General features: G+C 38.5%; 1 protein-coding gene across 1 annotated transcript in view; it reads right to left on the reverse strand.

Annotated features, from left to right (window-relative positions):
- The window catches only part of SPTLC3 (serine palmitoyltransferase long chain base subunit 3), a 127,556-nt gene that overhangs the window by 59,700 nt on the left and 54,694 nt on the right, over nucleotides 1-13,162 (reverse strand). The window contains exons 5-6 of the mRNA XM_070419901.1: nucleotides 3,826-3,950; nucleotides 1,824-1,917 (exon numbers count right to left, since the gene is read on the reverse strand). Of these exons, the coding sequence (XP_070276002.1) occupies nucleotides 1,824-1,917; nucleotides 3,826-3,950 (219 nt within the window). The remainder of the gene's footprint in view (nucleotides 1-1,823; nucleotides 1,918-3,825; nucleotides 3,951-13,162) is intronic.

Consider the following 13,162-nt stretch of genomic DNA (forward strand, 5'->3'; position numbering starts at 1 on the left):
GTAGATAAAACCTCTGATCACCAACCACCCGTCATGCCAAAGAATCAAAAGGGTATAATTGTGCTAATACCAAAGACATTTTCTGTGGTCTCTCTGTCTCTCTCTTTTGTTAATCCTCATCCGAGGATATTGTCCCATTGATTTTTAGAGAAGGCAGAAGGGAGGGGGAGAGACACAAAGAGAGAGAGAAACATTGATGTGAAAGATACATCATCTGGTTGCCTCCGGCATGTGCCCTAACAGGGCCAGGAATCGAGTTTGCAACTGAGGTAAGTACTCTTGACCTGCAAACCCTCAACACTCTATCCCCTGAGCCAAACTGGCTAGGACTCTGTGGTCTCTTAATAAATTTATTTCTTGAACTCCTTAAATATGTCTACTCAAAACATGAATTTTCCACACTGTCAAAATAATTTGAGTCTGGATGTGACAATCAATGGCAAATGAAACAGAACTGTGGGAATGTAACTTGGCTTATCAGAGACTAGCCAAGACTGATTGTTTGATGCAAAATAAAGAAATGGGGACAAGATAGTTTGAATGAACATGGATTTGGCTGTCATAATTGAGCTAGGTTGGAGGGACCTCAAGTCTGGTTCTGAACGCAACCCCAGAGTACTCCTAATCACACAGCTGCTGAAGGTGGTTCAGGAAAGGCATAGCCAGACCTCGTCCTACTCAGTGAAAGCAGGAGGTTTTTCATTAGAAAAACTGCAGGTTATAAAGGAAATTCACCTTAGAACTCTCCCATTCTTTTGCTTTTCCTCCCATGTGGCAATTGCTCTTTGGTTTGATATTTCTGTGAGGTGAACTTCTGGAGCAATTCTCCCTCAGTTCTCTATCACTTTTTTTTCTCCTCACTTTAGTCTTTGTTAGTTCCTTGGAGCATGGAGGATAGTGTCAAGGAAGAAGAAAAGGAAACAGTAGGGAGAAGGGGAAAGCAGGAGAGAAAGGTGGTGAAAAGGAAGAGAGAGGAAACAAGTGTGTGTGTGTGTGTGTGTACATGTGCACACAATGAAAGAAAGGAAAATTCTGATCATAATAATGCATTAGAATCAGAAACTGAACCTTGCTCACCAGATAGTTCAACACCCTTCTTTTCCAGATGAGAAAACAGAGTACATGAATGATTAAAGGATTTACATCAGGTGATGAAACAAGTCAGGGGCACAGCTGGACAATAGAACACAGGTGTCCCCCACTACCTCCTTTTAAGTATTTCCTAATATTTCCCTGGCTGCCCCATCAGTCTGTAAGAATAAATAGCCTCTGCCTCCTCCTCATCTAACCACACAACTCAGAGCCTGAAAGAGCATTTCAATCAAATTGAATAAACTGCGTGTGTGTGTGTGTGTGTGTGTGTGTGTGTGGCGGGGGAGGGTATCTGAGCCTGCAGTGAGCGAGGATAGTGAAAAGAAGCATATTGCTAAGGAAGATGACTTTTTACCTGATTATAACATACAACTTAAACAAGTCTTCAAATTTCCCAAGGCGGAGTAATAGAAAAGGAAGAGTTATAACACTCCTGATAATTAAATGGTAGTTCTAACAGATCCGTCATGTCTTCAGAGGCCATATTGCAAGGCCACTAATAACAGTGACACTAATGTGTTTGGGTTGCACTTAACAATCCGAGTGTTTAGTGCACTTCAACCATTTGTTCTGGGTCAGCAGAGGTTAACAAGCCAGTAGTGAATATAAACACAATTGTGTTTCGTTAGGCTAAGCTCCCGGTTTGAAGAGCAAGGACAAAGCCCCATCAATCATTTTTACATTCTTCTAGAAACAAGTGATGCATGTTGGATAAATATACTGCTACTCACTGTTGTGTTTGAAGATCCTTATGGTTGCACCTGAGAGTCGGGCCCCAAGCACAAGAGATGCGTGGTTTAACTCATCACTTAAAATGAGGCACCCCTGTTTAGAAAAAAAGCACATATGACACAGGTCAGTAAATAAAGTTAAGGAAAAACAACACAGGGGAACAGTAAGATACTTTGAGACTTGAAACATAGAACCTTGCACCCACTTCAGTTTTAAAAACCCAAATGGTTAATCTGGTGTCTATATAAATAAAATACCATTCAGCAATTAGCTCATGGAGCTGGGGGTTATTTTAAGGGATTACGTCTTTAGTCACTTACATTTAATTTTTAGCAGAAAAGGTCATTTAAGATCTTGGTTCAGGAACAGCTATTGTATAAAGAATTGATGTTTGACAGGAAAACTGATGTACTTTTGGGTGGGTTGGGGACTTGCTGGGGTCCTTCAATCCCATGCTGGATTATTTGGGACAGTTTTGGTGTGTTCCTACTGAAAGGCAGGGTCTTTTCTTTCTCATTCTTCACTGTACTGACATTCATGCAATAAGAGCATCACTGCTTGACAGTTAAAAACACTGCATTTGGCAAGTATGACAGGCAATTCAATCTGAGGCATGTGGAAAAGCCCAATCTAATTTACTGCTTATACATTACTACTTACAAAATTATTTTTCCTTTTGAATGAAAACACTTTAAATTTTGTAACTGCTCAACCATACCCAAAATGCAGAGAAAAACTGTGGTGGCCATTTGTCTTCCATGGCCACCCAGGATCTGTGAGTTTTTCCTTATATTTTGGAAACTTCATACATAACATGTTTTGAGTTTTTGAGGCAAGAGCCAGAAACATTCCTATACTCTATACTCCAGATATGAGTGTGCATTTATTATTTTTTGGTGAACATTGAGAGTTACTTGTAAACCTCATGATACCTCACCCTGAAGTTCTTCAGCATGTTTTTATTAAGAACAAGAACGTTCTCCTACAAAATCACTATGTAATCATCACACCCAAGAAATTAAACATTTATATATTATCATGTAATATACAGCTCAACATAATGTTTCCCCAACTGTCCTAATACTGTCTTATGCCTTTTACAGATATTTTTTTTCCTTCTATTTTTTAAAAACATAATTCAATCAAAGACTATACATTACCTTTAGTTGTCATTAGTCAGATTCCTTAAAAAACATAAATCTGGTTATGACACTTGATTTTACTTAAAATGAACCAACCCACTCCCCATTTTTCTCAGGAAAAATTTCAAAATTTGCACATGATTTACACTGCAAGACTTTGCAATTTGGCATCTGCCATAATCTCTGGTCCCTTCTTCATCCACTACCCTATACTCTAGTTCTTCCCAGCCTAGACCTTTACCCATGCTGTTTACTCTTCCTTGTCTTAAGGAAATAACTTATCTATCTTAACAGATAAGTAAAATATTCTCATGTCACCCACTTTAAATGAGTTTTCTCAAGAAGAGTTTGAGGGCAAATTTTTGTCCTTCCCAATGAATATACATGCCTTCTCTGTGTTAGTTATCCTACTTTATTTGGTGTTTTTTTTCCATTAGAATGTAAAATACATAAATTTACAAGGCACAAGTCTTGTTCATCTTTGTATGTCCTGTATCTTACCTCACAACAGGATATAGTAGATTCTCAGTCATGTATTTATTGAGTGAATGAATAAATGAATGAATGGTACAAGCAAAATGTTAGCTAATAAGTGTTTTAATTGATTTTGCTAAGAAATCAATTGATTTTGCATGAAAGATGAAATTTGACTCACAGCTGGGGCTGCAATTCTATAACCAGAATATAATAATGAAGAGATTTGATGGACTAAGCTGGTACATTTATTTAAAAAGATGGATATCCATTAGGCTTTTCCCCAGAAAAGGAACTTCTGAGCTATACCTCTAACAAAGGGCCTTCTCAGTTATAATTCTTAGGAAAAATACAGCAGAAGACAATTATGTTAACAAATTCTCACCTTTCCAACTAGTGCAGGAATATTCATTGAGTTAGTTGCAAATCCCATCCCAAAGACCATGGCTGCTTCTACATTCAGGAACCGAGCCACAAGGTCTTCCAACTCTTTATGCTTATTCAAGGTTCCTGCAAACGAAATAATAGGATAAGTGAGTCTTCTCTTTCACAAAAAGTCCAAGAATTAAAACTCAAATTCCAGTACATAACCATCATCAAAATTTATCTATATGTTTTGGTGATCATAGTAGTATATTTACTATATAGTCCCCATACAGAAACAACCTAAATGTCCATCTACTACAGAATGGATAGATACATTGTGGGAGTATCTATATAGGGGAATTCAACACAGCAATGAGAAAGAACAAATTACTGTCCCACACAACAACTTTAAAAAAATCTCACAAATTAGTGATTGAGTGAAATAAATCAGATACTTATATACTAATACAGGTTGTATGAGTACATTTATATAACATTTACAAACAGATAAAACTAACCTATAATGTTGAAAGTCAGGGTGGTGGTTTCTTTTACTGGGAGCATGAGAAGAGCTTTGAGATTCTTTAAATGTTTTATTTCTAGATCTGGGTGCTAGTTACATGGTATGTTTGCTTTGTAAAAGTTCATTGAGCTGAATACTTGTGATTGGTGTACTTTCTATATAAATACATTATGATGCAATAAAAACTACAAAAAATTCCACAATTTCTTTCTCTCCACACCCTACATCTCACAAATAATTGATTAAATGTTAACCCCTCAGAGGTTCCCTACAATCACATGTAAACAGATTCCATGACTTTCATAAATACTAATAAATCTAGTTATAATTTATTGAACCTTTGGAACGTGCTAGATTTTGAAGCCCACTATTTACACTATTTAGGTTATCTCATTTCATCTAAATAGCCCAGTAATCTAGGTATTATTACTTTACAGATAAGAAGGCTAAAGTGTAAAGAGGTCACAGAAAAAAAGCAACAGAGGTAATCTAGTCTAACTCCAAAGTTCACATTTTTACCACTTTAGTATCTTTTATAAGCGTACTCTCTTACCCCATTCTATGCATAATCCCCTCATGCCTTACTGAGAGCAAACCTAATACTCCCATGTTTTCTTTTTTGTCACCACTCTGCCTTCTAGATCTGCACTGTCTCATATGGTAGCCTCTAGCTACAAATGGTTAGTGCAATAGAGTAAAATTTTATTTAACTTAATTTAAATTTTTAGACCTAAGCACTATAAAATATTTACCGCTCAACACAATTTCATATTTTGATAGGGTTACATTCTACTTATTTCACTTTACTCAATGAAAATGTATGGTCTGAATTGAGATGTGCTATAAGGGTAAAATATACACAATTTTAAGGGCTTAGTTCAACAATAAAAATAATGTAAAATGGCTTATTAATCTTTTTATATTGACAACATGTTTAAGTCATAATATGTTGGATATATTGGGTGGAAAACATAAAGTTGAGTTTACCTGGTTTTTAAAACATTTTTAATGTTTTTACTATAAAATTTAAATTATAGGTGTCTTGCATTATATTTTTATTGGGCAGTACTGCTCTAGATGATACACTTAACAGAACAGAATAATGGACAAGTGGAGAGATGCTGTAATTTGCATCCTTGGGATGTAGAAGCCAGATTTAACTCAAATTTAAGTTAGAGCTATATTGTTAGCTTATTCAGAACTATTATAAACATGCTTCTTGTAACCTAACGATTAACATATTTTAGTTAACATAATGTGATATCAGACTTTAATTTAAATTGGTAAATTATCTTGCTTATTGTGCTAAAATGGTGATGCATTAAACTGTAGAAAGCACTGAATGGTTCAAGGTTTTACTTTGCATTTAATACAGAAGCTCTAACATTTGATGTCCAATCTTTATCTTTTATGAGAAATCACACTATCATCTAACAGATAACTGGTGGTCTTTGAATCTTTTCAAACCAGCATTCCTCTGTTTTTCAACTGTCAGACACCATAGTAAAACATGTATTTCGGCAAAGTCAATTTTTCTTAAGATTTGAGGGAAAACTTTAAAACTTTAAATTGTAATTTAAAACCTTTTCATCATCAAAGATATATTAAATAAAAAGAGAAACAAAAATTTAAAGATAAAAATGCAGTCACATAATCATCGGTCAGATTTTTACCTAACAGAGACTACATCCCAACAGGAATGGCCCCAGAATAAGGAGTGAAAAGACCATCGGCCTGGACACAGGGAGACTTGAGTTCTGGCTCCAGCATTTTCACAAAACAGCTGAGTGGACTTGCAGTTTCCAGAGAGGCGGAGAGAGGCACTGTTGTAGGTTTTCCTGACATGGGGAGTGCTCTTTCCTCCACATCTATTTTCTTGCAGCTCCCACTCACTCTTTGAGATCCACCCAACATGACCTCCTTTCTGGGATTCCATTCTCAGCTTCCCCAGGTGAACTGGTCATGTTCTCTTCGAAGATTGCATAAGCTTCACCGCATAATGCTTATAGCCTTTAAGTTGAACTGAGGATGTCCACAGGACCATCTTTTTTTATTACAGAAAGAGCCCTCAGGATACATATACCATGTTTGAAATGTTCCTCTTGGCAGCCACGGTGCCTAGTGCAGTACCGACACATAGTACTGGTAGAATTGCATGCTGTCTTTTGATGGAGAATGAAGATAAAACTGAGCCTAGAGGAGGTGATGGTGCAGGGAAGAAGGTCAAGAACCATGTGATGCTAGGGCAATAAGGTGGCTGGGCAGTGAGGACCAGCTTGAAAATACCCATATCTGTAAAAGGCCTCCAGCAATGAGGTGGCTAACCAAGCCTTGCTAACTCTGTAACTTTTCCCAAGAGACTTTCCTACCTAGAGGGTGAGGGGACAGCAGTGTCCTGGTCCAGTCACCCAGAACTGTGTGAGTAGGAGTTCATAATGAATCTTTGTGACCTCCACCTTCCTAAATATGACATCTCAAGGGTTAATCTATTACAGTTGCCTCACTAAAACTTCTTAGAATAATGTAGGATGTGTTGTAAGCAACCGAACAGCCAACCAAACAGCCAACTAATGAGAAATGGGTGTATCTAAGGATATCTTGAGAAACTGCCAGGATGGAAATGAGAGGAAATGCTGTGTCTATATAAGGCCTCCAGATGCAAGCCAGTGGTGACATGGTTAGTAAAGTAATATTTAAATACATGAATTTCTATAACCAGATGCCTCACACCTGAGTTATGAGTTATGAGTGGTTGTGCATCTACAGGCTTACCTTCATGTGTTGAAACAAGAGTCTCCAATCTCAAACCCAATTACCATAGAATTTCTTTGTTTAGTGTTCATAGCTCAAATTTCATAAACAGATTTGAAAGATTCCCAGAATGGTTGGCCATTATTTTATTCAAGAAGTCATGCCTTTTAAAGTTAGCCTGGGTTGGTCTGGGGTGGGGTAGTTTGTTAATAAATAATAAAATTGTGGCTTATTTGCATTAATTGACTGCTGATTTCCTCCTCCTGTTCTTCATATTCAATAAATCAAAGTGTAGGAATACCTTGGGAAAACAAACGAGTCACTAGAAACTTAACTAGTTTGCTTTCCACAAATATTCAGTCCATACACCTTTACTGAATTGAGGTGTCTGAGTCATGACAAATTATAGTAGGTAGTTGAGTACCTGAGTACTTCTAGAAATTATATTCAACATTTCATCTGTATATAAATATAATAATTTTTAATCCCAAGAAAATATAGCTGATAGCATTATTATTAGCTAGGAAAGGAGCTAATTAGGAAAGGAGCAAAGGAGGAAGCCAGACATTATAAGCATAGCTATTTGGGCAGCTTTACCAGGAAGCTGCAATTTTGCACTCTGCAGGTAATCACCTGCTCCTTCCCTGCAGATCACTGGGGAAAGGGGTCCAACAAAGGGGAGATGGATACATGCCCAGTAAAGTTGGGGTGACACAGGGACGGTGCCTGTCAGTCAAACCTTGGAGCAGAAACCATTGGCCAGAGTAGACAGGGCCACTGCAAGCCCATGACAATTTGGAAATACATAATCCACTAAACAAAGGAGCTCGCTGTCTTGGCTCTTGCTCTCTGGCTCCTTTGGCTTTGCTGCTGTCCATATTCTCTCCATAGCCACATAGGCATGTGGCATGTGGATCCCACAGCAATGGACTGATGAACTGCAACCGGGAACACAAACTAAGCTAGCCTGATACTGGACTGGACACTGCTCTGATGTGAAACAAAATTTCTGGACACCAGCTTTGATTCTAGCTCTCTTGAAGCTACAGCTACACTTCTTATATGGTGGGACAAAGGAAAATGGGACCAGGGGATCTCAGGGGTTTAACTTCACAGAAATAAAGCTTTCTACAATATTTCATCCTCCCATGCCAGTCTCCAAAAATTCATTTTCTCTGGATATTGGAAGAATCCCATTCCCACTAGCAACAGGTAGGGATGAGGACCTTTCCCCACGGATAACACATCTATTGTCCTAAATGAGGGTACAGGTAAATTCACAATAATTTTTATTTCCATTTCTCTCTTTAGTCCCTGAAGGTCAATAACAGTCATAATTGCCCTAACTGATTTGGCTCCGTGGATAGAGCATTGGCCTGCGGACTGAAGGGTCACAGGTTCGATTCCAGTCAAGGGCATGTACCTTGGTTGTGGGCACATCTCCAGTAGGAGATGTGAAGGAGGCAGCTGATCGATGTTTCTCTGTCATCGATGTTTCTAACTCTCTATCCCTCTCCCTTCCTCTCTGTAAAAAATCAATAAAATATATTTTTTAAAAAGTCATAATTGGCAGAGACAATTGCTATGTTGTGCATATATGGACACTTATTCTCATCCTGAAGGTTCATTTATCCAATGGGATACTGAATAAAAGAATAAATACAAACTGGGTGTATCCTCTTGCCAGCTCTCTTAGCATTATTTCATCTGCCAAATACTGGGTTTGCAACTATCAGTCAAATCAATAAAAAATCAGATTCAGGGAAAAAGTACCTATATTGTATTTATGGATGATACACTGCTCCTGGATTTTTATTGACATTTACTGACTAAAACATTTCAGGTAGAACATATAGATTGCTGGTCTTCATATTGACACTGATCAATAGTAAAGAGTGTGGGTGTTATTAACAATCTTGTTTCACAATCACCAATTCTTCCCGAGTGGCGCATGGGAGGACTATTTTTCACACTGAGGTTGTGGTCACTTTTTGTCTAGAGTATCCTGTTTGTAGGTTGTTCCTTAGACTTGACCCAGGAGCAGGCAATTATTTATCGTGGAAACTTGCCAGCTGGCTCATCTGGCTGCTCCTGTTGTGCTGTAATGATCCCGCCTCTGAGCCACTTTGCTTGAACTGGTGATTCCTGCATTAAAACCAGCATCAGTCCTTCTACCTACAGAATTCTACCTTCCAGCTCATCACCCAAAAACTCTTAGAATACTTTGCTTTCCTCCTTACTCCACTGTGCTCAGTCTAATGGGGGTTATAGAGCTATGATACCTTCTTAGTAGGTTTGTTTTCCTGTAGACATGCAGAACAAGTGTGAAAAAAAGCCACATGTGATGTCTACAGTAGATCTAGAACATACTTTCATACTGCACATAGGCAGCTTCTGCTGGGTTAAGAGTTCTTCTATCCTGTTGAAATAGGAGAGACAGTTTGTATCTGCCCACCTATCCAGGCCTTCATTTTAAACAAACTATTGCCACCTCTTGGCAGGTTAAAACATTAGTAGATCATAGAATCTGATACAAAACCTTAACCCCTAGAGTGCTGGGGAGCGCAATTGCGCTCCTCCTGTCTTTTGCCAAAAGTGCTGGGAGTGCTATCAAAGCTTTGAAATGGCTCCAAGTTCTAAGTCTGTTTTATTAGTGATGATGATATTGCTAAATATGTCAATGTAGTAAAGGTTTCCTTAAGTTTTTGAATATGTAACTTCATTTACTTGCAATTCATAATTTTTTTTCCTAAACTGCTGTAAAATCAGCAAACATGCCTTGACAATTTTAGCATAGTTCCTAGGATATTGGTTGGCACTCAAAGGGTTAAGTGAGGCATCTACACTAATAAAAGAGAAACATGCAACTTTGTGTCACTTCACTATGCCCACCAGCCAATCAGAGCGACTATGCAAATTAACCCAACAAAGATGGCGGTTAACTTGCATATGCAGGCACTGAGGGAAGACTGAAGGCTTCGGCTGCAGTGAAGAGTGAAGAGTGAGGAGTGAGGAGTGAGGAGTGAGGAGTGAGGAGTGAGGAGTGAGGAGTGAGGAGTGAGGAGTGAAGAATGAAGAGTGAAGAGTGAAGAGGCTTGGCTTCCCCGCTGTGGCCAGACCAAAGGCCTGGGTGCCGGGTGCTGGAGGAAAACGGGTGCCAGCAGCCAGGGGAAGGAAGGCCTATTGCACGAATTTTCATGCAATGGGCTTCTAGTGGATATATAATCATTATGATCCTTCCTATCATAAATAATCGTAATACTAGAATAATTTTTTAGTAGACCAAAGGAGAGAGATTAGGGTATCTGAGAAACAGAGAAGGTCAGGGGGATTTGATCAAGACTGGGGTCAGTGGATACATGTGCATTTCTTGGTGGTAGCTGCCCGGGGACAGCTGCAAGGTGCAGTAGAGTAGCTTGAATGCTGGACATTGGACTTTCTATCCACACCAGCCACTCCTCAGCCCTCACCATGGGACAAAAGTACCTGGACTGCTGGATCACACGGATTGTGTTCACTGAAACAGTGGGCCTCTCACCAGGGGAACAAAGACCAGGGAGACATCCTTGATGTCTGGGAGCTGCATAACATTCTAGAACATTTGTTCTCTCTTGATGAATGGGAGCCCCAATAAGGCCCCAAAATAGAACAGCTAGATTCAGGCTTACAGTTAACTTTAACTTGTTTAAAACAACAACTTAAACACTTCTTTCACACCTGAGTTTGTGAACCACCTGGCCTTTTCATTCATTAGCTACGTGACCTTGGGAAAGTTATTGATATTTTTTGGACTTTGGTTTACTCCTTTATAAAAGGAAGTTCGAATAAATAATAGGGGCCTTGTCAACACTCTGTTGTGATTCTATTCTCTATTTTACTTCCATGAAATGGCAGAGAATTAAGTCCGGACATGGTACATGATGAAATGGGCAAGTTCTACCTGGTAACGTGGATGGAAATTAATTTATAGGCTCCTGTGTAGTCTTTCAGTCCTCACTTTTTACTTGTAGAGCTTATTTTATTCCTTCTTGGCTTATTAAATATACCCACAATACATAGGTTGTCCAGCTAGTATAGAGTTCAAGAAAATATAAAAGGGTTTTTGCCCTGATGGAATAGGAAAGACATGTGAAATAAGTAGAAAAAAATAGAAGCCTGGATAAATTCATTGATTCTTCAAATCAAGTCTTCTTAATTCTGCTAGTCAACACCAGGTGAAAAGTTGTATCTAGGTTATATCCTGAGTATTAAAGGAAACACAAATGCCAAAATGATAAAAAAAAAAAAATGGTTTTTTCAAGAGGGCATGGAATAAATGGGTATCATATTTCTGTCAAGTAGTATTTTTGTCATCCCAAATGCCCCTATTCCCACAGTTAATCGCCTGAATGTGTGAAGCTAGCAGTAGACATTGACAATGTCCTTGGTTTTCCTCAAGTTGTTATCAGTGGCTTTCAAGGGTATACCCAGGTGTCTATGTCAATGAAAGTTAATCTATATCCTTAGTATATTTGGATGGGACAGGATTTTCAGTCTAAATAAAGTAAAGGAGACTAAAGTGTGATGTGTGCTGATATGCAATGGATTTGGAAATCTGGACAATGGCATTAAATATACAGGATTCTTCTTCCCAAGTTGCTATGATAGCAAGTACTTGTCTATATCAGCAGGCATTTTATAGAAGGCCAGGCACAACATATTTTGGGCTTTGTGGGCCATGTGGTTTCTGTTGCAATGACTCAACTCTGCCATTATAAAGTCAAAGCAGCCAGCCCTGGCTGGTGTGGCTCAGTTGGGCAGGTGTTGTCCTGTACACCAAAAGGTTGCCTGTTCAACTCCAGGTCAGGGCACATACCCTGGTTGGGGGCTGGATGCCCTGGTGGGAGGCCTGCATGAGGCAGCCCATCATTTTGAATAGATGTTTCTCTCTCCCTACTTCTCTCTTCCCCTCTCTCTAAAAAAATCAATAAAGTTAAAGCAGCCATAGACAATCCACAAAAATAATGGGTGTGGCTGTGTTCCAATAAAACTCCATTTATGGATACTAAAATTTGAATTCCATAAAATTTCACATGTTGCAAAATATTATTCTTATTTTTTTTTAATATATTTTATTGATTTTTTACAGAGAGGACGGGAGAGGGACAGAGAGTTAGAAACATCAATGAGAGAGAAACACTGATCAGCTGCCTCCTGCACGCCTCCTACTGGGGATGTGCCTGCAACCAAGGTACATGCCCTTGACTGAAATCGAACCTGGGACCCTTCAGTCTGCAGGCCAATGCTCCATCCACGGAGCCAAACCAGTTAGGGCTATTCTTATTTTTATTCTTAAGCTGCTTAACACTAAAAATTATTTATAACTTGCAGTCAGTTTGGTGAGCCCTGATATAGTTGGTCTCCAGTGATAGCTATGAACAGTATGGAATAATGCTCTTCTGTGAGACTCAGGATAACTAGTGTCTAGTCTTGATTTCTCAACCTAGTGACTGCATGAACACTGATCGGCAAGTCATTAAAAATCTCTAGACTTCATGTATATGGTATTTGTGAGGGTGGAGGGAAGATAATCTACAATTTCTAAAATTAGATAAACTACAAATTCTAAAATTATATGATTTCTAAATTATCCTAAGTATTACCTTGCTGGTAAGTATACTTGTGAAAATTATTGGCATAGCTTGTTGAGTTGTTGTGCTTGCTTGGCTTTGTTGAACCTACAGGGCCAAATTCTACATTTGCAAAAACAGTCCTGCTAGTTGAAATTTGGCTGGGCTGTAATTTCTGTCACTGTCAAGAGTAGGGCTATTACCTTGTTAGAACTATAACAGGTATTAGGGAATTTCCAAAAGGCTTTCAGAAAGCAAGATACACTTTCATTTTCCTACTCATAAACAATTCTTCTGAGTCCCGTTCCTCTTACAATTACTCTTAAATGAAAATAAAAAGGCTTGAGAGAAAAGCAATAACATCTTGTTAATCAGGTTTTACAATAATTTGGTCTGAGAGGAATGGCACTATTTATGAAGAACAATTTTGCTGTGTGAATTAGAAGGTAAAACTAATTGAGGATGTTTATAGC

This window comes from Myotis yumanensis, unplaced genomic scaffold (genome assembly GCF_028538775.1).
Source record: "Myotis yumanensis isolate MYYU_CA2020_CCGP unplaced genomic scaffold, mMyoYum1.0.hap1 SCAF_7, whole genome shotgun sequence".
In the NCBI taxonomy this organism is placed as follows: Eukaryota; Metazoa; Chordata; class Mammalia; order Chiroptera; family Vespertilionidae; genus Myotis; species Myotis yumanensis.